This window comes from Hylobates moloch, unplaced genomic scaffold, assembly GCF_009828535.3.
Source record: "Hylobates moloch isolate HMO894 unplaced genomic scaffold, HMol_V3 SCAFFOLD_12, whole genome shotgun sequence".
In the NCBI taxonomy this organism is placed as follows: domain Eukaryota; kingdom Metazoa; phylum Chordata; class Mammalia; order Primates; family Hylobatidae; genus Hylobates; species Hylobates moloch.
The window spans coordinates 33959693-33979145 of NW_026652287.1; the positions used below are offsets into that span (position 1 = coordinate 33959693).

At 48.9% G+C, this 19453-nt stretch overlaps 1 protein-coding gene across 2 annotated transcripts; it reads left to right on the forward strand.

Annotated features, from left to right (window-relative positions):
- The first annotated feature begins 616 nt into the window (after positions 1-616).
- HAS1 (hyaluronan synthase 1) lies at positions 617-11582 on the forward strand. Of its 2 annotated transcripts, none has more exons than XM_032171515.2 (5): positions 617-683; positions 4759-5466; positions 7502-7727; positions 8306-8438; positions 10591-11582. In XM_032171515.2, the coding sequence occupies exons 1-5, from the start codon at positions 675-677 to the stop codon at positions 11264-11266; spliced, it is 1752 nt and encodes a 583-aa protein (XP_032027406.2). In that variant the 5' UTR covers positions 617-674; the 3' UTR covers positions 11267-11582. The 2 variants fall into 2 exon arrangements, with proteins under 2 accessions (XP_032027406.2, XP_032027407.1); XM_032171516.2 differs by having other exon boundaries at positions 4762-5466.
- Positions 11583-19453: the final 7871 nt, after the last annotated feature.

The following is a 19453-nucleotide window of genomic DNA, read 5'->3' on the forward strand; positions in this document are numbered from 1 at the left end:
GGAGAGGCGGCTGTGTGGAGAGGCAGGGCGGGGGTGACTGGGGAAGGTGAGAAGGGGGAGGTGGGGAGAGCTTTAAAGCAAGAAGAGAAAGAAATGAGGGTGAGAGGAGGCAAGAGAAGTGGAGAGGAAGAAAGGGATGGAGAGAAAGACAGAAACTTGGAGAAATGTGGTAATGGGGAGAGAGATGAGGGTACCAAGACAGAGATGAGGAGAAATAGTGGGTTGGGGAGAAAGGAAGGGATGGAGGGAAATACAAGGATAGGGGATGAGGGGGATGAGGGGAACCCCCGAAAGGCAAGCGAGGTGGAAGAGAAAATTCAGGGGAGGCAAGGGACAAGAGGGGGGAGGAAGAGAGAAGAAGACATAGAGGAGAGAGGGAGAGGAGGGGGAGCGATGGCAGAGAGGACTAGAGGAGGGGCGCGGGTAGACATGGGGGCCTGGGAAGGGAGGCCCGTCTGGCTGAGGGGGGTGGGAGTAATAGCGGGAAGCGGGTGGAGCTGCCCGGCTGGGCCGTGACCTCAGAGCCCCTGGCCCAGCTTAGCCTGACTGACGTCAGCGCTTGCTCCCGCCCCCGCCTGTGCTGGTCTTCAAATGAACCCCCTCCAGCTCTCTGGCCACAGAGAGGCTGGGAGAGCGAGCCGGAGAGAAGAGAGAGCCCGGCCAGACCCACTGCGATGAGACAGGTTGTGTGTGTGTGTGTGTGTGTGTGTGTGTGTGTGTGTACAGCCATGTGGGGAAAACTACTGCCATATGTGTGACCACGTGTGTTGGGGAACTGTGTGTGCATGATTTCATGTGTGTATCCATGTGCGTGACAGTGACCGTATGTGTGTAGGGGACAGTGAGCATGTGAGGCTGTGTGAGCAGCCATCCCAAGTACATGTAGGTGAGATGTGCCATGTCCGTATTTCTGTGTCTGTGTATCTTGCTATAAACTTGTGTATGTCTATGTTTCCTGGGAGGCAGAGAGAAAGAGGGAGTGAGACAGTGAGTGAGTGAAAGAGACTGAGTGAGAAAGAGTTGGATTTGCCTGTGGCACGTGGGAATGGATTTCTGTTTCATGCGTTCAACAGCTATTAAGTTGAACCAAATGAAATCGCCGATACTGAGCCACTCTAAACTTGGGAGAGTAGCAATTTCATCTGGTTCAGTATCAGCTTGACAGTCACCTACTATTTCTCTTGAAATCTTCCCTGTGCGTCCCATTGCCCCAGACTCTCAGTTGGGGCTCTATGTGTTTGTGGCCACGTGGGCATCCCTTGCTGGTGTTGCTTTTTCCTGCCGAGGGGTGTGTGTCTGCAGGTTCACCTGTGTGGCCGTCGGTGGGGGTCACGGGATTGCTGTGTTTGGCCTGAGTGGGTGTCTCGGGTCATCCTGTAGAACACGAGTAATTTCGTTCTGTGTGTCACTCATCATGTGTGAGTTCACGTGTGGGGGAGTGTGTCTACACGTGTGTTCATCTGTGTTTCTGGAATCAACTCTCTGGATCCCCAGCATGAATTGGGCCACCCTTAGGAACTCAGACAAGGCCAGGTTTGAGGCAAAGGAAGAGAGAAGGGGGATTTGAGAAGAAAGAATAACGTTTAATGTTGAGAGTTTAAAAGCTGTACCTCAGCTTTGTCCTCTAGAAATGTAACAAAAACCACAATATCTAATTTAAAATTTTCTTGTGGCCACATTTGAAAAACTAAAAACAAACAGGTGAAATTAATTTTAATGATATATTTTTATTTAACCCAGTGTGCCAGGGGCCAGCACATTTTTTTAAATAAAGGGCCCAATATTAAATATTTGAGGCTTTTGGGGGCCATCTGGTCTCTTGAAAGTACTCAACTTCAATGCTGTAAATGTAGAATCAGCCACAGATGATGTATAAACAAATGAATATGGTTGTATGCAAATAAAACTTCCTTTAAGGACACTGAAATTTGAATTTCATATTTTTCGTGCTCCACAAACTATTATTCTTCTTTTAGCTTTCAAAAACCATCTAAAAACACACACAAAAATTCTTAGCCTGCAGGCTGTGGCAGGTCTTAGACTGCTGACCCCTGCTATGTATAAGACACGATCATTTCAATATGTAATCAATACATAAATGTTAATGAGCTATTTTACTTTCTTTTCCCCAGACTTGGGCTTCGAAATCCAGTGTGTTCATAGCACTTCTCACTTAGATGCTACCTTTTCATTGGAAATACCTAATCCGGGTTTAGATTTTATAAAATTTACAGTTATAAAAAGGGCATCGTAGATGCAACTTGTTCCAGACATATTTAAAAGCTTTCCAATCACTGAATCAAGTAAGAGTTTTTAAACTTAAATGAATTAAAATTAAATAAAATTTAAAACTCAGTTCCTCGGTGGTACTGGCTGCATTTCAAGTACTCGGTAGATACATGTGGCTGGTGACACCTGTATTGGACACAAAGATCTACATCTTAATGACGCATTTAAATAACCCACAGTAAGCCTATGAGGCAGGAACTGGTGGCATAGGAGGCAGTTTAGCGTAGAGGGGACGCCAGAGCCAGACTGCCTGAGTTTTACTTCGAAACTCTGCTTATTACCTGAGTGACCTTGGGTAAAAGTATTTGCCTCTCGGTGTCTGTTTCCTCATCTGTAACAGAAGACAGTAAAGGTATCTGCCTTATAAGGTTGTTGTAGAGACCGGGTGCAGTAGCTCACGCCTATAATCCCAGCACTTTAGGGGGCCAAGGCAGGAGGATCGCTCGAGCCTGGGAGTTCAAGACCAGCCTGAGCAACAGAGCAAGACCCTGTCTCAATTATTATTATTATTATTATTATTATTATTATTATTATTATTATTAATTTCGAGATGAAGTCTCGCACTGTCACCCAGGCTGAAATGTAGTGGTGCCATCTTGGCTCACTGCAACCTCCACCTCAGGGGTTCAAGCAATTCCCCTGCCTTAGCCTTCTGAGAAGCTGAGACTACAGTCGTGCACCACCAAGCCTGTCTAATTTTTGTATTTTGGTTTCACCATGTTAGCCAGGCTAATCTCGAACTCCTGACCTCAGGTGGTCCACCCGCCTCTGCCTCCCAAAGTGCTGGTATTACAGGCGTGAGCCACAGTGTCTGGCTCCCTGCCTCAATTAAAAAAAATTTATATATATATATTAAGGTTGTTGTACAGTAGTGTCTGGCACACAGAAAGTACTTTTTCCTCTGATTCTCGGCTCTTCCAGCAACATTTACTGGGGCACCTGGTTCTGCTGGGGAGTTGGGCAGTGGAAAAGGAGAACCAGGCTATGCCTCTGGAAAGTCGGAGAGAAGAGTCCTCCGCCGTGGGCTGCTGATCTTGTGCAAGCCACTCCTTCTGGCCAATCAGTCCTCAGTTTGGCCACCTGCATGGTGGCAGCAAGCACTATCTGTCCCCTAGGGCTCTCCTGAGGGCTAAAGGTTGAGGTTTAGCGATTCGATTCCTAGGGTTCAAATCCAGGCTCCTCTGCTTTCCGGGGATGACCTTGGGCAAATTGCTGAACCTCTATGTGACTCAGTTGCCTCATCTGTAGAATGGGGATAATAATAACAGTACCTACCTTACAGTGCTGTTGTAAAGATTAAAATAAATTCATTCATCTTAAAGGCTCAGAGCAGGGACTGGTACATAGCATTTTGGTTTTTTAGTACGTGTTATTATTATTACTGTCTCAACCCTAAGAAACCTTTGATTGGGAGATAAATCCTCATTGTATGTGCCACTAAGAAAGAGGAGGAAAACGCCCTAGTAATTAAATTGTGACACTCCACCGCATGCAATCATCCTCACGGATTTAAGAGATTTCAAAACGTGGAAAAAAGCTGTATTGGAAGGAACAAAATCAGGCTGGGCTTGGTGGCTCATGCCTGTATTCATAGCACTTTGGGAGACTGGGGTGACATAGTGAGACCTCTCCTCTAATTTTTTTTTTTTTTAATTAGCAAGGCATTGTGACTCCAGCCTGGTTGTCCTAGCTACTTGGGAGGCTGAGGTGAGAGGATCGCCAGAGCCTAGGAGTTAGAAGCTACAGTGAACTATGATGGTGCCACTGCACCCCAGCCTGGGCGACAGAGCAAGACCCTGTCTATAAAAATAAATAAATAATAATGAAAAGAAGGAATCTAATCAGCATGAAGCCTAGATAGCTATTTGCTCCAATTATTTTCGTTAATGAAAATAATTTTGGGCCCGGCGAGGTAGCTCATGCCTATAACCTCAGCACTTAGGGAGGCGGGGGCAGGCATGTCACTGGAGCCCAGGGGTTCCAGACCAGCCTAGGTAATGTAGGGAGACCCCCGGCTCTACCAAAAATTTAAAAACTTGCCAGGAGTTGTGGCACACGCTTTGTAGTCCCAGCTACTCGGGAGGCTGAGGTGGGAGGCTGAGCCTGAGCTCGGGAAGCTGAGGCTGCAGTGAGCCCAGATGGCGACACTGGGCTGGAGTGAGACCCTGTCTCAAAAGTAAAAAAAAAAAAAAAAAAAAAAAAGCGAAAGGAGAGAGAGAAAGGGAGAGCGAGAGAGAGACAGAGAGAGAGACAGCAAGACAGACACACAGAGAGAGAGATAAAGAGAAGGAAGGACGGAGGAAGGGAGAAAGGGAGGGAGGGGAGGGGAAGGGAAGGGAAGGAAGGAAGGAAGGAAGGAAGGAAGGAAGGAAGGAAGGAAGGAAGGAAGGAAGGGATTTTGTAATCTTCTGTCGGAGGAGGCTCATGCCCCCGGGACTCATGCCCCTTCCTTTCCCCTCTCGCTCCCAGCAGGACGCGCCCAAGCCCACTCCTGCAGCCCGCCGCTGCTCCGGCCTGGCCCGGAGGGTGCTGACCATCGCCTTCGCCCTGCTCATCCTGGGCCTCATGACCTGGGCCTACGCCGCCGGGGTGCCGCTGGCCTCCGATCGCTACGGCCTCCTGGCCTTCGGCCTCTACGGGGCCTTCCTTTCAGCGCACCTGGTGGCGCAGAGCCTCTTCGCGTACCTGGAGCACCGGCGGGTGGCGGCGGCGGCGCGGCGCGCGGCGGCGCGGGGGCCCCTGGATGCAGCCACCGCGCGCAGCGTGGCGCTGACCATCTCCGCCTACCAGGAGGACCCCGCGTACCTGCGCCAGTGCCTGGCGTCCGCCCGCGCCCTGCTGTACCCGCGTGCGCGGCTGCGCGTCCTCATGGTGGTGGATGGCAACCGCGCCGAGGACCTCTACATGGTCGACATGTTCCGGGATGTCTTCGCTGACGAGGACCCCGCCACCTACGTGTGGGACGGCAACTACCACCAGCCCTGGGAACCCGCGGCGGCGGGCGCAGTGGGCGCCGGAGCCTACCGGGAGGTGGAGGCAGAGGATCCCGGGCGGCTGGCGGTGGAGGCGCTGGTGAGGACTCGCAGGTGCGTGTGCGTGGCGCAGCGCTGGGGCGGCAAGCGCGAGGTCATGTACACGGCCTTCAAGGCGCTCGGAGACTCGGTGGACTACGTGCAGGTGAGTAGAGGCGCCTTCAGCCCACTCGTGACCCGAACACCCGAATCCCACTTTCCTGGGGTCTTTCCTTCAACGTACAGATTTGAATGACTCTCTCCCTTTCTTTATTCATTCATCCATGCAGTGGAGAGATTCTTTCCTTCACTCATTCTTTCATCCATCCATCTATCCCTTTATCCAATATGGAGATCATTCGTTCATTTATTCATTCATTTATCCATTCAGTGTAGAGGCATTCTTTCCTTTCTTCATTCACCTACGCATTCCAGGAAGAGACAATTTCACTCATTCTTGACTCATCCATTCATCTATCCATCCATTCAATATAGAGATTCATTTGTTCATTCATCCATTCATCCAGTGACTCAGTTATCCATCCATTCAATGTAAAATTAAGCCCTTCCAGCCGGGCACTTTGGGAGGCTGAGGTGGGCGGATCACCTGAGGTCACCAGTTCTAGACTAGCCTGGCCAACATGGTGAAACCCTGTCTCTACTAAAATACAAAAATTAGCCGAGCATGGTGGCAAGTGCCTATAATCCCAGCTACTCAGGAAGCTGAGGCAGGAGAATCTTCTGAACCCGGGAGGTGGAGGTTGCGGTGAGCCAAGATCCCACCATTGCACTCCAGCCTGGGCAACAAGAGCAAAACTCCGTCTCAAATAAATAAATAAATAAATAAATAAATAAAAGTTCTTCCTTACTTCATTCAGTGTAGAAATTCTTTTTCTTCACTCACTCATGGATATGCCATCTATCCATCCAATATGGAGATCATTTACTCATTTATTCATTCATTTATCTATTAAATGTGGAGATTTGTTCCCTTTCTTCTTTCCTTCTTCCCTCCTTCCTTTCCCCTCCTTCATTGTTGAGATTCTTTTGTTCATCCATTCAGCCATCTATCTATGTATTCAATATACAGATTAATTTCATTTATTTACTCATTCATCCATCCCATTTGGTGTAGCAATCTTCTTTTTTTGTTTGTTTTGAGATGGAATCTCACTCTTTTGCCCAGGCTGGAGTGCAATGGGTCAATCTCGGCTCACTGCAACCTCCGCCTCCTGGGTTCAAGTGATTCTCCCACCTCAGCCTCTCCAGTAGCTGGTGTTACAGGCACTTGCCAACATGCCTGGCTAATTTTTGTATTTTTGTAGAGACAGGGTTCACCATGTTGGCTAAGCTGGTCTCAAACTCCTGACCTCAGGTGATCTGCCCACTTCAGCCTCCCAAAGTGCTGGGATTACAGGTGTGAGCCACCACACCCGGCCTAGTGTAGCAATTCTAATGCATTATATTAGTTTCCCACTGCTGCATAACAAGTTACCATATGTTTGGCAGCTTGAACAAAACACATTTATTATCTCATAGTTTCTATAAGCCAAGAGTCAGCACAGCTCAACTGGGTCCTTTTTTCAGGATATCACCAGGTTGCAATCAAGGTGTCAGCTGGAGCTGGGTCTTTTTTAAGGCTTGGGGTTATCTTTCAAGCTTATGTATTTGTTGGTTGACAGAATTCACTTTCTTGCAGCCACAGAACTCATGGTAGCAGTAGCTTGCCTCTTCAAGGCCAGCAAGGAGACTCTTTGACTTCTAGATCTGCTTTTAAAGGGTTCTCCTGATTAGGTCAGGCCCACCCAGGATAATCTCCCTTTGATTAACTTATAATCAAGAGATTTGGGGACTTGATTACATTGCAAAACTCATTCACCATTTCCATATTAGGTAATATAATCACGGTAGTTATATCCCATAACTTCTGCCATATTCTATTGCTTAGTAGCAAGTTAGGGGTCTCACTCACACACCAGAGGAGATGGTATATGTCTTATTGTTCATGTTCATACAAGGATGTGCATCTTGGAGTACATGTTAAACTGCGATTACACATTGAAAATGACTAAACAAAACTCAAAATTACGTTCAGATCGGTTGCAGAGTGCCCCAGCTGCATTGCACCCCTTGGTGCCCTCCTCTCAAGCATCAGCCTGATGCGGGGGTCTGTGCTGATCCTGGCCCCTTCCACCTCACAGGTCTGTGACTCGGACACAAGGTTGGACCCCATGGCACTGCTGGAGCTCGTGCAGGTACTGGACGAGGACCCCCGGGTAGGGGCTGTTGGTGGGGACGTGCGGATCCTTAACCCTCTGGACTCCTGGGTCAGCTTCCTAAGCAGCCTGCGATACTGGGTAGCCTTCAATGTGGAGCGGGCTTGTCAGAGCTACTTCCATTGTGTGTCCTGCATCAGCGGTCCTCTAGGTAAGCAGGGGCAGAGATTGGGAGGGCCGTGGATGGGCTGGAAAGGGAGAAGGGAAGCCAGATGGGGCTGAGGATGTGACTGGGGTTGGGAACAAAGATGCAGCAGGGCAGGAATTGGGGATGGGATAAAACTGGAAGCTGGCGATGAGGATGCTGCTTGGGCTCGAGCTGAGTTTGGTGTGGGGAGTGAGGTTGGAGAAAGGATATGGATGACGATTGGGGCTGGGGCTGGGGAAGAAGATGGGATAGGCTTGGAGTCAAAGACAGAGTTGGAGCCAGGTTTGAAGTTGCAGTGGGTTTTGGATGGGGCTGAGAGTGGATATGGGATTGGTGATGAGACTGGGGTGGGCAGGTTTGCACTCACAGTGGGTATAGTTCAATGACAGGCAAGTTGGAGTGGGTATGAGGTTGAGGACAGGATTGGGGCTGGAGATGGGATTGGAGATAGTGCTGAGATTGAGATTATGATGACTGAGGATGGGGTTGGAACTGGAGTGGGGTTGGGGCTGGAAACAGCATTGGAGTTGGTGTTGGTGACAGCGGAGGCTGACCCTCTTTCACACCTCCCCTCCACCCAGGCCTATATAGGAATAACCTCTTGCAGCAGTTTCTTGAGGCCTGGTACAACCAGAAGTTCCTGGGCACCCACTGTACTTTTGGGGACGACCGGCACCTCACCAACCGCATGCTCAGCATGGGTTATGCTACCAAGTAAGTTGAGGGGACCAGGTGGTCGGGTATGTGTGGAGGCCAGTGAATATCCTAGCGTGTGTGCATGCTGAGAGTTCTCCAAATCCAAAGTAACTCACCAGACAATGGGCTCTATCAAGTGAGACTTTAGAAGAGAGAGGAGGATACCATAATGGGCAGAGGGGCCATTTGCATTGAGCCAATGGACTCTACCAAGTGAGATATTAGGGGAGAGGGGAAGATACTATAAGGGACAAGGCTGGCATTTGCATTGAACCATGGAATGCAGTGAACTCTACCAAGACAGGCAAGGTGAGGGTAGAGAATTCCACCTAGAATTGAGATAGGGTGAGTTGGTTCTGCCATGGAGACCAAGGTAGCACAGTGGGGAGTGAAGTAGGAAGGGCAAGAGACAAATGGATAGAGTGGGATCTAACTAGTGAGAGAGCCGTGGAGAAAGAATCAAGTGAGAGAAGAGGAGCACCTGAACTCTAGTAAGTTCTTCAAGAGAAGACAAGTAATTCCATGAGACTCAGGGGAGGATGACCTAGACCAAGTGAAGTTCAGGGGAGAGTGATTTTTGCAAAGCCAGGTCCACTGAAAGACCCAGAGGGAACTTGGGATAATCCAAGGGAATCCATGCATTAATTCACTCAATAAATATTCAGTCGGTGCCTAGAATGTTTAAGCTGCGGGGATACAGCAATAAGCAGACAGGGCACCAATTGATTACATCAGTTGGGGAGACACACAAGAAATAAATAAGTAGAACATACAGTATGTTCATGGTATGTGTTATGGAGATAAATAATGCCAGGCAGGGGGGTGGATAGGAAGTTTTGGGGTGGAGGCTGAAGTGTTAGGTGGAGTGCCTGAGGTAGGATGGGGCTCAAGGCTGAGAATAGTGTGGCTGGAGCACTGAACTGGGGGAGTATTAGGAGAGTAAGATGGAGAGTTAAGGAGGGGTCCACTCATGAAAGACTTATAGGTCTAAGGACTCTGACTAAGATGAGGGAGCTATGGGAGGGTTTTAAGCAGAGAAGTGACTCGTTGTAATGGGGTCCCTCTGGCAGCTGTTTTGAGTACAGACTACAAAAGGCAAGATCAGAAGCAGGGAGGCCACTGAGGATGCCAAATGACACAGGGGAAGGAGACTGGACACTGTCAAGTAATGCCCAGGATTCTAGTCTTGTGTGGGCTTGGCTGGAAACCATGCAGGGATTGATTAATGATGTCTGCCACAAAACAGGAAGAAGGCCTGATGGTTCCCTTGAGAAGTTCTAATACGTAGACTACCCTGGGTAGCAACCACGCCCATCTTGCTCCTCACTATACGGCCTGCCAGTAATAGTAAGCATGGTAGTATTAGTAATATGTTAGTGATAGTACTAGTAATAGTGTCAGTAACCAACATGATATTAGTAACAGCAATAGTAATGGTATTAGTCATAGTAAAAACAGTAGTAGCTAACATTTATTGAGCCAATACTATCTACTGGTCCTAAGCACTTGGCATTTAATCTTCATTCAATCCTTACAGTATCCTTGTCTTATGAGAGCCTTTTTTTTTTTTTTTTTTTTTTTTAGATAGAGTCTTGCTGTGTTGCTCAGGCTCAGGCTGGAGTGCAGGGGCATGATCACGGCTCACTGCAGCCTCAAACTCCTGAGCTCAAGTGATTCTCCCATCTCAGCCTCCCAAATAGCTGGGACTACAGGCCACCACGCTCAGCTAATTTTTTTTTTTTCTTTTTTTTTTAGAGATGCGGTCTCACTATGTTGCCTAGGCTGATCTCGAACTCTTAGCCTCAAGTGATCCCCCTATCTCAGCCTCCTAAAGTGCTGGGATAACAGGCATGAGCCATTGCATCCCACCCATTGGTGCTTATTTATTTATTTATTTATTTAGTAGAGATGGGGTCTTGCTATGTTGACCAGGCTGGTCTTGAACTCCTTATCCCTCAGCCTCCCAAAGTGCTGGGATTACAGGAGTGAGCCACCGCGTCCAGGCCTAGGAACCGTTATCCACCCTATTCTACACATGAAAACACTGAGGCCTAGAGAGGTTAAGAAACTCGCCCCCAGTGGCCATCCACAGTGGTCATTTCTGCCTCCAGAATCCTGCCCAGGCCCCAGGCAGCACGCGATGATGCCCTCATTCCTCGCCCCCGTGCAGGTACACCTCCAGGTCCCGCTGCTACTCAGAGACGCCCTCTTCCTTCCTGCGGTGGCTGAGCCAGCAGACACGCTGGTCCAAGTCGTACTTCCGTGAGTGGCTGTACAACGCGCTCTGGTGGCACCGGCACCATGCGTGGATGACCTACGAGGCGGTGGTCTCCGGCCTGTTCCCCTTCTTCGTGGCGGCCACCGTGCTGCGTCTGTTCTACGCGGGCCGCCCGTGGGCGCTGCTGTGGGTGCTGCTATGCGTGCAGGGCGTGGCACTGGCCAAGGCGGCCTTCGCGGCCTGGCTGCGGGGCTGCCTGCGCATGGTGCTGCTGTCGCTCTACGCTCCCCTCTACATGTGTGGCCTCCTGCCTGCCAAGTTCCTGGCGCTAGTCACCATGAACCAGAGTGGCTGGGGCACCTCGGGCCGGCGGAAGCTGGCCGCTAACTACGTCCCTCTGCTGCCCCTGGCGCTCTGGGCGCTGCTGCTGCTTGGGGGCCTGGTCCGCAGCGTGGCACACGAGGCCGGGGCCGACTGGAGCGGCCCTTCCCGCGCAGCCGAGGCCTCCCACTTGGCCGCGGGGGCCGGCGCCTACGTGGGCTACTGGGTAGTCATGTTGACGCTGTACTGGGTGGGCGTGCGGAGGCTTTGCCGGCGGCGGACCGGGGGCTACCGCGTCCAGGTGTGAGTCCAGCCACGCGGATGCCGCCCCAAGGGTCTTCAAGGGAGGCCGGAGGAGACCCGCAGGGCCCCGAGCCACGAACTTGCTGGGTGGTTCTCTGGGCCTCAGTTTCCCTCCTCTGCAAAACGAGGGGGTCAGCCCAAGATTCTTCGGTCTGGACTATATTGGGACTGGGACTTCTGGGTCTCTAGGGAGGGTATTTATTGGTCAGGGTGTGGGATGTGAGGAGTGGAGGGGAAAGGGTCCTGCTTTCTCCTCGTTCTTATTTAATCTCCATTTCTACTGTGTGATCACGATGTAATAAAGAATTTTATTTATTTTCCCCCAGCCTCCTCCTTTTTGAGAACTAAGGGGACTGGATGATTGAGAATTGGGGACGCTGGGCTCAGTGCTGGGTGCTAGCCGTTTGAACCTGGACGAGACACTCTCCTTCCTTGGAACCTGGGGTTCCCTCTTTTGAAAACAGGGATTATTAATCCCATGGGGCAGGGTTGGTGTAAGGGTTACTCAACTCATTCGCGGGTACTTACGAAGCACTTGCCACCTGCCGCACACTGTCAGGTACTGCAGGTGGTGCTTTTATCTCTGGTCCGTCTACTTAGAAAGGTAACACAGCCCTTTTCTCAAACCTCCAGCACCTCCTCCCCCAGCCTCTTAGCCGGCTTCCTATCTCACTGAGAAAATAGGGGTTAAAAAAGAAAACTTTTGCTGGAGTCCCCATCTCCACGTCTTCCCACTCACTTGCCCCTGTGTCCATACACTCCACCTTCTTCCTGTTGCTGAGGATGACCTGTCTGTGCTCCAAGCCAATGCCAACCTCTTCCATCAGGGCACCAGACCCTATGTCCTCTTTGTCTGCTCAAAGACTTCACTCCAGCAGTTCTTTCCACCTGATCCTCCGTCAATTCTCCTTTCCCTTCGGAGCCTTTCTCATCAGCATCTGAACATATTGTTACTCTCCCATTTTTAAGACCCCCACTCTTGACCTCAGTTTCCCCGTAAACAACTGTTCCATTTCTATTTCTGTTAATAGCAAATTTCCTCGGGAGAGTTGTCCATATTTGCCTCCAATTTATCTCGCACAGAGTTCACTCATGCAAAGTGTACAATTTGGCTGGGCGCGGTGGCTTACACCTGTAATCCCAGCACTTTGGGAGGCCGAGGCTTGGAGAACACTTGAGGTCACGAGTTCGAGACCAGCGTGGCCAACATGGTGAAACCCCATTTCTACTAAAAATACAAAAAAAATTAGCCAGAGATGGTGGCGTGTGCCTGTAATCCCAGCTACTCAGGAGGCTGAAGCAGGACAATCGCTTGAACCTGGGAGGCAGAGGTTGCAGTGAGCTGAGACCGTGCCACTGCACTCCAGCCTGGGTGACAGAATGAGACTCCATCTAAAAAAAAGAAGTGTATAAGTCAATGGCTTTTAGTAAGTTTACAGGTTTGCACAGCCACCACCATGATCTAATTTTAGAACATTTTCATCACCCCACAAAAGGAACCCCATATTCATTGGCAGCTCACTTCTCCTTTCTCACCCCTTTATCCCCCTAAGACCTGGGCAGCTGCTCATCTGCTTTCTCTTTATAGATTTACCTATTCTGGCTATTTCATATCAATGCAATCCTGCAGTATGTGCTTTTTTTGTGACTTCTTTCATTTAGCATATCAAGGTTCATCCATGTTGTTGCATGTATCACTGATTCATTCCTTTTTATGGCCAAATAATATTCCACAGTATGGCTATATTGCATTGTGTTTATGTATTTATCAGTTGATGGACATTTGGGATGTCTCCACCTCTTGGCTGTATGAATGATGCTACTATGAACATTCGTGTGCAAGTTTTGGTGTGGGCACAGCTTTTTAATTTTCTTGGGTATATACTTAGAAATTGAATTGCTGGGTCCTATGTTACTTCTATGTTTAATTTTTTTGAGGAACTGCTAGACTGTTTTGCACAGGGACTGTACCATTTTACATTCCCACCAGCAATGTATGAGGGTTCTAATTTCTCTACACCCTTGCTACATTTTGTATTACCTGACTTTTTGATTACAGCCCTCCTCGCAGGTGTGAAGTGGCATTTCATTGTGGTTTTGATTTGCCCTTCCCTAATGACTAATGATGTTGACTTCCATTAACTCTTAAACCCAAGCCAATCAGATGGTCATGCTTTCCCCTAGTTCTCCATAGAAACTGCCCTTGTCAAGTTCATCAATGATATCCATGTTGCTAAAACCAATAGCCAATTCTCAGCCCTATTTCCTGATTTGGCTGTGTCTGACACAGTTGATCACTCCTCCTTGAAACGCTTTCTTTACTTGACTTCCTTTTATTCTTTTTTGAGACGGGGTCTTGCTCTGTCGCCCAGGCTGGAGTTCAGTGGTGTGAACTCAGCTCACTGCAACCTCTGCCTCCCAGGTTCAAGCAATTCTCCTGCCTCAGCCTCCCAAGTAGCTGGGATTACAGGCATGTGCCACCACACCCAGCTGATTTTTGCATTTTTAATAGAGACGGGGTTTCACCACGTTGGCCAGGCTGGTCTCAAAATCGTGACCTCAAGTGATCCACCAGCCTCGGCTTCCCAAAATGCTGGGATTACAGGTGTGAGCCACCAAGCACAGCTACTTGGCTTTCAGAAAGCCACAGTTACCTTGCTTTCCTCCACCTTGTTTTCTTTCCTGGATCCTCTCATCCTCGTCTCTTACCCATCTATACCCATTTCCCTTGTGCCTCCAGTGTTATGGCTCTGAATACTTCATTCATGCTCCATGTATGGAGACGGGACTCTCAAACAGATCTTCAGACCAGACCTCGCCCTTAAATTCCAGGCTTGTATATCCAACTGCCTCCAAGACATTTCCACTTGGATGCCTAATAGGCGTCTCAAACCAGACTCCTAATATCTTCTCGCCTTCCTCCCTGCTAATCCCCGTGAAACCTGCTCCTCCATCAGTCTATCTCAGTAAACAGAACTTCATCCTCCCAGCTGCTCAGGCCAAAAAATGCTAGAGCTGTTAACTGTCCATCACTAGCCACTACCACATGGAAATCTAAAACATTTTTTTCCCATTCATGCATTCTTTGATTCATCAGTCACCAAAACATTCAAGTACCTATTGAATGCCACACACTCTGCCAAGTCTGCAAGTATAGAAACAATTAAGAAGCTTGCCTTCAAGGAGCTCTTAGTCAAGTAAACAAAGAGTTAAGAGTGATCCACAGGTAAGAATACTCACATAGGCCTCTATGATTCTGTTGTCATAGAGCAGGAACTATGTAATGTTAAAGTAATTAAAGCTACCTGAGTTGATTTTTTCTTACTTTTATTTTTTTTGACACCGTTTCTTGCCTGAAGAGCTACCTAAGATTATAGATTCAGTTCCTCAGTTGCACAGGTCACCTTTCACGTGCTTCATGGCCACCTGTGGCTGGTGCTGCGCTACTGGACGGTGCAGATCTAGAATATTTCCAACATGGCAGAGGGTTCGACTGGACAGTGACAGTGCCACTGTAGTTACTCTTGGCCTCTCTCCTCCTCTCATCCAACGTTCTGAACTGTCAGCAAATCCCACTGATTCTACCTTCAAGACATATCTAGAGCCATTGCTCCTCACGACCTTGTTCCCCAGGGCTGCATCTCGTCCCTGGATTACTGCAGCACCTCACAGTGATGGCTGCTTCCACCTTGCCCCAGTCTCTTAGCCATACAGTAGCCATGGAAATCAAATCATGACCTGCTCTTGCTTGGCTCAAAAGCCACCCATGACGCTCATCTTTTCTTTCTTTTTTTTTTTTTTTTTTTTTGACAGGGTCTCGCTCTGTAGCCCAGGCTGGACTGCAGTGGTGCAGTCATGACTCACGTCATCTCTTTTTTTTTTTTTCTGAGATGCAGTTTCACTCTTTTTGCCCAGGCTGGAGTGCAATGGCGCGATCTCAGCTCACTGCAACCTCCGCCTCCCGGGTTCAAGCGATTCTCCTGCTTCAGCCTCCAAAGTAGCTGGGATTATAGGCGCCTGCTACCACGCCTGGCTAATTTTTTATTTTTAGGAGAGGCAGGGTTTCACCACGTTGGCCAGGCTGGTCTTGAACTCCTGACCTCATGTGATCCGCCTGCCACGGCTTCCCAAAGTGCTGGAATTACAGGCACAAGCCACTGCACCTTGCCCTTTTTTTTTTCTGAGTCAGGGTCTCACTCTGTAGCCCAGGTTGGACTGCAGTGATGTAATCATGGCTCACTGCAGCCTTGACCTCTCAAGCTCAAGCCTCGGTCCCCCAAAGTGCTGGGATTACAGGTGTGAGCCACCACACCCAGCCGACCCTCATCTCTTACAGAGGTGAGTCTAGACTTTACAGCAGCCAGCGGCACCATCTGGTCCCCATGGTCTCTGACTTCACTGTGTATTCACTTCCTAAGGCCTTGTTCCAGTTACACTGGCCTCCTGGATGTCCTCCTGGCTGTCCTCCCACGTGCCTGGCACTCCTGCCTCAGGGCTTTTCCCTTTTTAAATTTTTGCCTGGAACAGTTTTTTTTTCCTTTTTTAGACAGAGTCTCACTCTGTTGCCCAGGCCGGAGTGCAATGGCACAATCTCAGCTCACTGCAACTTCTGCCTCCCGGGTTCAAGCAATTCTCGTGCTTCAGCCTCCTGAGTAGCTGGGATTACAGGCATGTGCTACCATGCCAGGCTAATTTTTGTATTTTTGGTAGAGACAGGGTTTCACCATGTTGGCCAGGCTGGTCTGGAACTCCTGACCTCAGGTAATCCACCCATCTCGGCCTCCCAAAGTGTTGGGATTACAGGCATGAGTCATCTCGCCTGGCCACCTGGAACACTCTTCACACAAATATCCATAATGGCTCATGCCGTCATCCCCTTCAAGTTTTTATTCAAACGTCACTTTCTCAGTGAGGGTTTCTCCAAAGATCCTACTGCTACTTCCCTCGGCCCCATATTCCATTTCTCTGCTTATCTTCTCCATCACACATATTACCATATTTCGTATTTTACTTTGTTTTCTTATTGTCTGTGACATAGTAAGAAATACATACTTGGTGTCCATCCCTGGTTTCTGACAGTCTTAAACCCTTGTACTTTCTGGAATGATGTGGGCAACAGAAGCGTCTTACATAGAGCTCCTAATCCCTTGAATTTCCTGGGTGATAACAGCATCGTTTGTTCTACTCAAGTGACTCTTGGTGGTCTCCTGGCTGAGCGCTGGTCACCAGCAAGACTAGACTATGATTAGGAGCTTGGAGCTTTCGGCCTCACCCGCCCCCGCTCCAGTCCTTGGGGAAGGAAAAAGGGGTGGAGACTGAGTTAATAAGTGATCATGCCTACATGATGCAGCCTCCAGAACAATCCCTGAACTATGGGGTTTGCAGAGCTTCCAGGCTGGTGAATGCATCCACACACTGATAGGCTGCTGCATCCCAACTCACATGGAGACAGAAACTTCTGCACTTGGGACCCTTCTGGAGCTCACCCTATCTACCTCTTCATCTGGCTATTAACCTATTTCCTTCACATTCTCCTTTATAATAAACCAGTAAATATGTTTCCTTGAGTTATTCAAGCTATTCTAGCAAATTACTGAGCTGGGGGCTGCAGGTTGCAGGAGCCCCCGACTTGCGACTGGTATCTGAAGTGGGGGCAGTCTTGTGGGCCTGAGCTCTTAAAACCTGTGTAGTGTGACGCTAACTCTGGGTTGTTGATTTTAGAATTGAATGAATTATAGGACACTCAACTGGTGTCCCAGAGAGTTAGAGAACTGGTTGGTATGGGGGCAGGAGGTAGAATCCCATACATGTAGTGTCAGAAATGTTGGGAGTAGAGAAACAGTTTTCTGGCCGGGCGCAGTGGCTCACACCTATAATCTCAGCACTCTGGGAGGCTGAGCAGGCAATCACTTGAGGTCAGGAGTTTGAGACCAGCCTGGCCAACATGGCGAAACCACATTTCTACTAAAAATACAAAAATTAGCCGGGCATGGTGGCACACGCCTTTGTAGTCCCAGCTACTTGGGACGCTGAGGCACGAGAATTGCTTGAACCTAGGAGGCGAAGGCTGCAGTAAACCAAGATTTTGCCACTGCACTCCAGGACTCCATCTCAAACAAACAAAAAAAAAAAGAGAGAGAGAGAAACGGTTTTCTTTTACTGTCCACTAGAATGTAAGTTCCATGTGAGTACTATACAAACTTTTTGTCTCTTCTGATTTCTTCATTGGGATCTCTACAGTGCCTTGAAAATACATGACAAAATAGTAAGCACTCAATAAATATTTGCCGAATGAACAAATCAACAAAGGGAAATAGACCAGTGAACAAGAATGAGTACATGCTCAAAAGGAGCTTCCCTTTCAGGTAGGAAAGGCAAAACCAAATGAAAAAATGAGTTAATGGCCGGGCGCAGTGGCTCACGCCTGTAATCCTAGCACTTTGGGAGGCTGAGGCAGGTGGATCACCTGAGGTCAGGAGCTCGAGATCAGCCTGGCCAAAATGGCGAAACCCTGTCTCTTCTAAAAATACAAAATTAGCCAGGTGTGGTGGCGCATGCCTGTGATCCCAGCTACTCGGGAGGCTGAGGCAGCAGAATCGCTTGAACCCGGAAGGCGGAGGTTGCAGTTAGCTGACATCGTGCCATTGCACTCCAGCCTGGGCAACAAGAGCGAAACTCAAAAAAAAAAAAAAAAAAAAAAAAAAAGAGTTAACATTAGGTCCAGATGAGCTCAGTGAACAAGGTGAAATTGGGCAATGTCAAACAGGGAGAGAGGGGTAGTTAAAGAAGGAGACATTTGATCTGGGATCTGTGCAATGAGAGAGAGGTGGGTTTGTGATGTTCAGAGGAAAGTCATTTCAAGTATGAAGCACAGCAAAGGCCTGGAAATGGGACTGAGACTTGCATGTTCCAGGGACCATATAAGGAGGCCACTGGGGCTGGAAAGCAGCAAGGGGCCTGAGGGAAGAGGTAGAGTCAGTAAAGTCAATACAGTGCCAGCCTTGCAGACTTGTCAAGGGGATTAACGGGGTTAATACATGTAATGGCTACTCAGGGGAAATCATAATACAGTTAACTAGACAAAAAAAAGGAGAAAATACTATTCTAGGCAAGAAACAATGTGAATCAAGACCCTAGAGAGGGCAAGAACTATCATGATGAATGCGAGGAAGGCGGAAAGGCCTCAGAAAAACCGCAGGGTGGCAAGATCAAGGAGGAAAGGGGTACGGGACAAGGCTGCTGGTGAGGTCAGCAAAGGCCAGACCTGTGGAACCTCTGAGGCTTTGACAAGGAATTGGATTTTGTCTCAATGGCAACAGGGAGCCACTAAAGGATTCTGGGCAGAGGAGTAACTCAATCTAACACACTTTAAAACCTAAGTCCTTGGCCGGGCTCGGTGGCTCACGCCTGTAATCCCAGCACTTTGGGAGGCCAAGGCAGGTGGATCACTTGAGGTCAGGAGTTCGAGAACAGCCTGGCCACCTGGTGAAACCCTGTCTATACTAAAAATACAAAAATTAGCTGGGTGTGGTGGTGCATGCCTGTAATCCCAGCTACTTGGGAGGCTGAGGCAGAAGAATCGCTTGAACCAGGGAGACGGAGGTTGCACTGAGCTGACATCATACCACTGCACTGCAGCCTGGGCCTTGGAGTGAGATCCTGTCTCCGAAAAAAATAAAATAAAATAAAACAAGTCCTGCTAGTATGTAGAGAATGGGCTACAGTGGAGAGAGGCCAAGGAGAGGCGGGGGGCTGCTCCAGTGATCCAGACATGAGGTTGGGGTGACTGGGACCACAGAGAAGGCATCTTCATGAGATATTTAGGAGTTAAAAAGTCTGAGAGCTGGAAATGAAAATGAATTGGAAGTGGAGGAGAAGTTAGATTCCAAGGTTTCTGGTTTGAACTGCTAGGTGGATGGTGTTGTTCTTTCTGGTAGGAGGAAAGCGTTGGGGAGGAACAGCCTCTGAGGGCAACAAGGAGGACTCTATTTGAGGGTACCTTCTGCAGGTGGAAATGTCAAGGAGACAGCCAGTAACCTGAGGGGGGTATCTGGGTTCCCACCTAACTTGCACTGGGATAGCTATGCCTATCACTGTCATTATGTGGGCCATATTCATCTGGGCACGTGTGGGCTTGCTGCACCTCCTCCTACCTGAGTTAGTAGTGACCACCTTCAGAGACAAAACAATC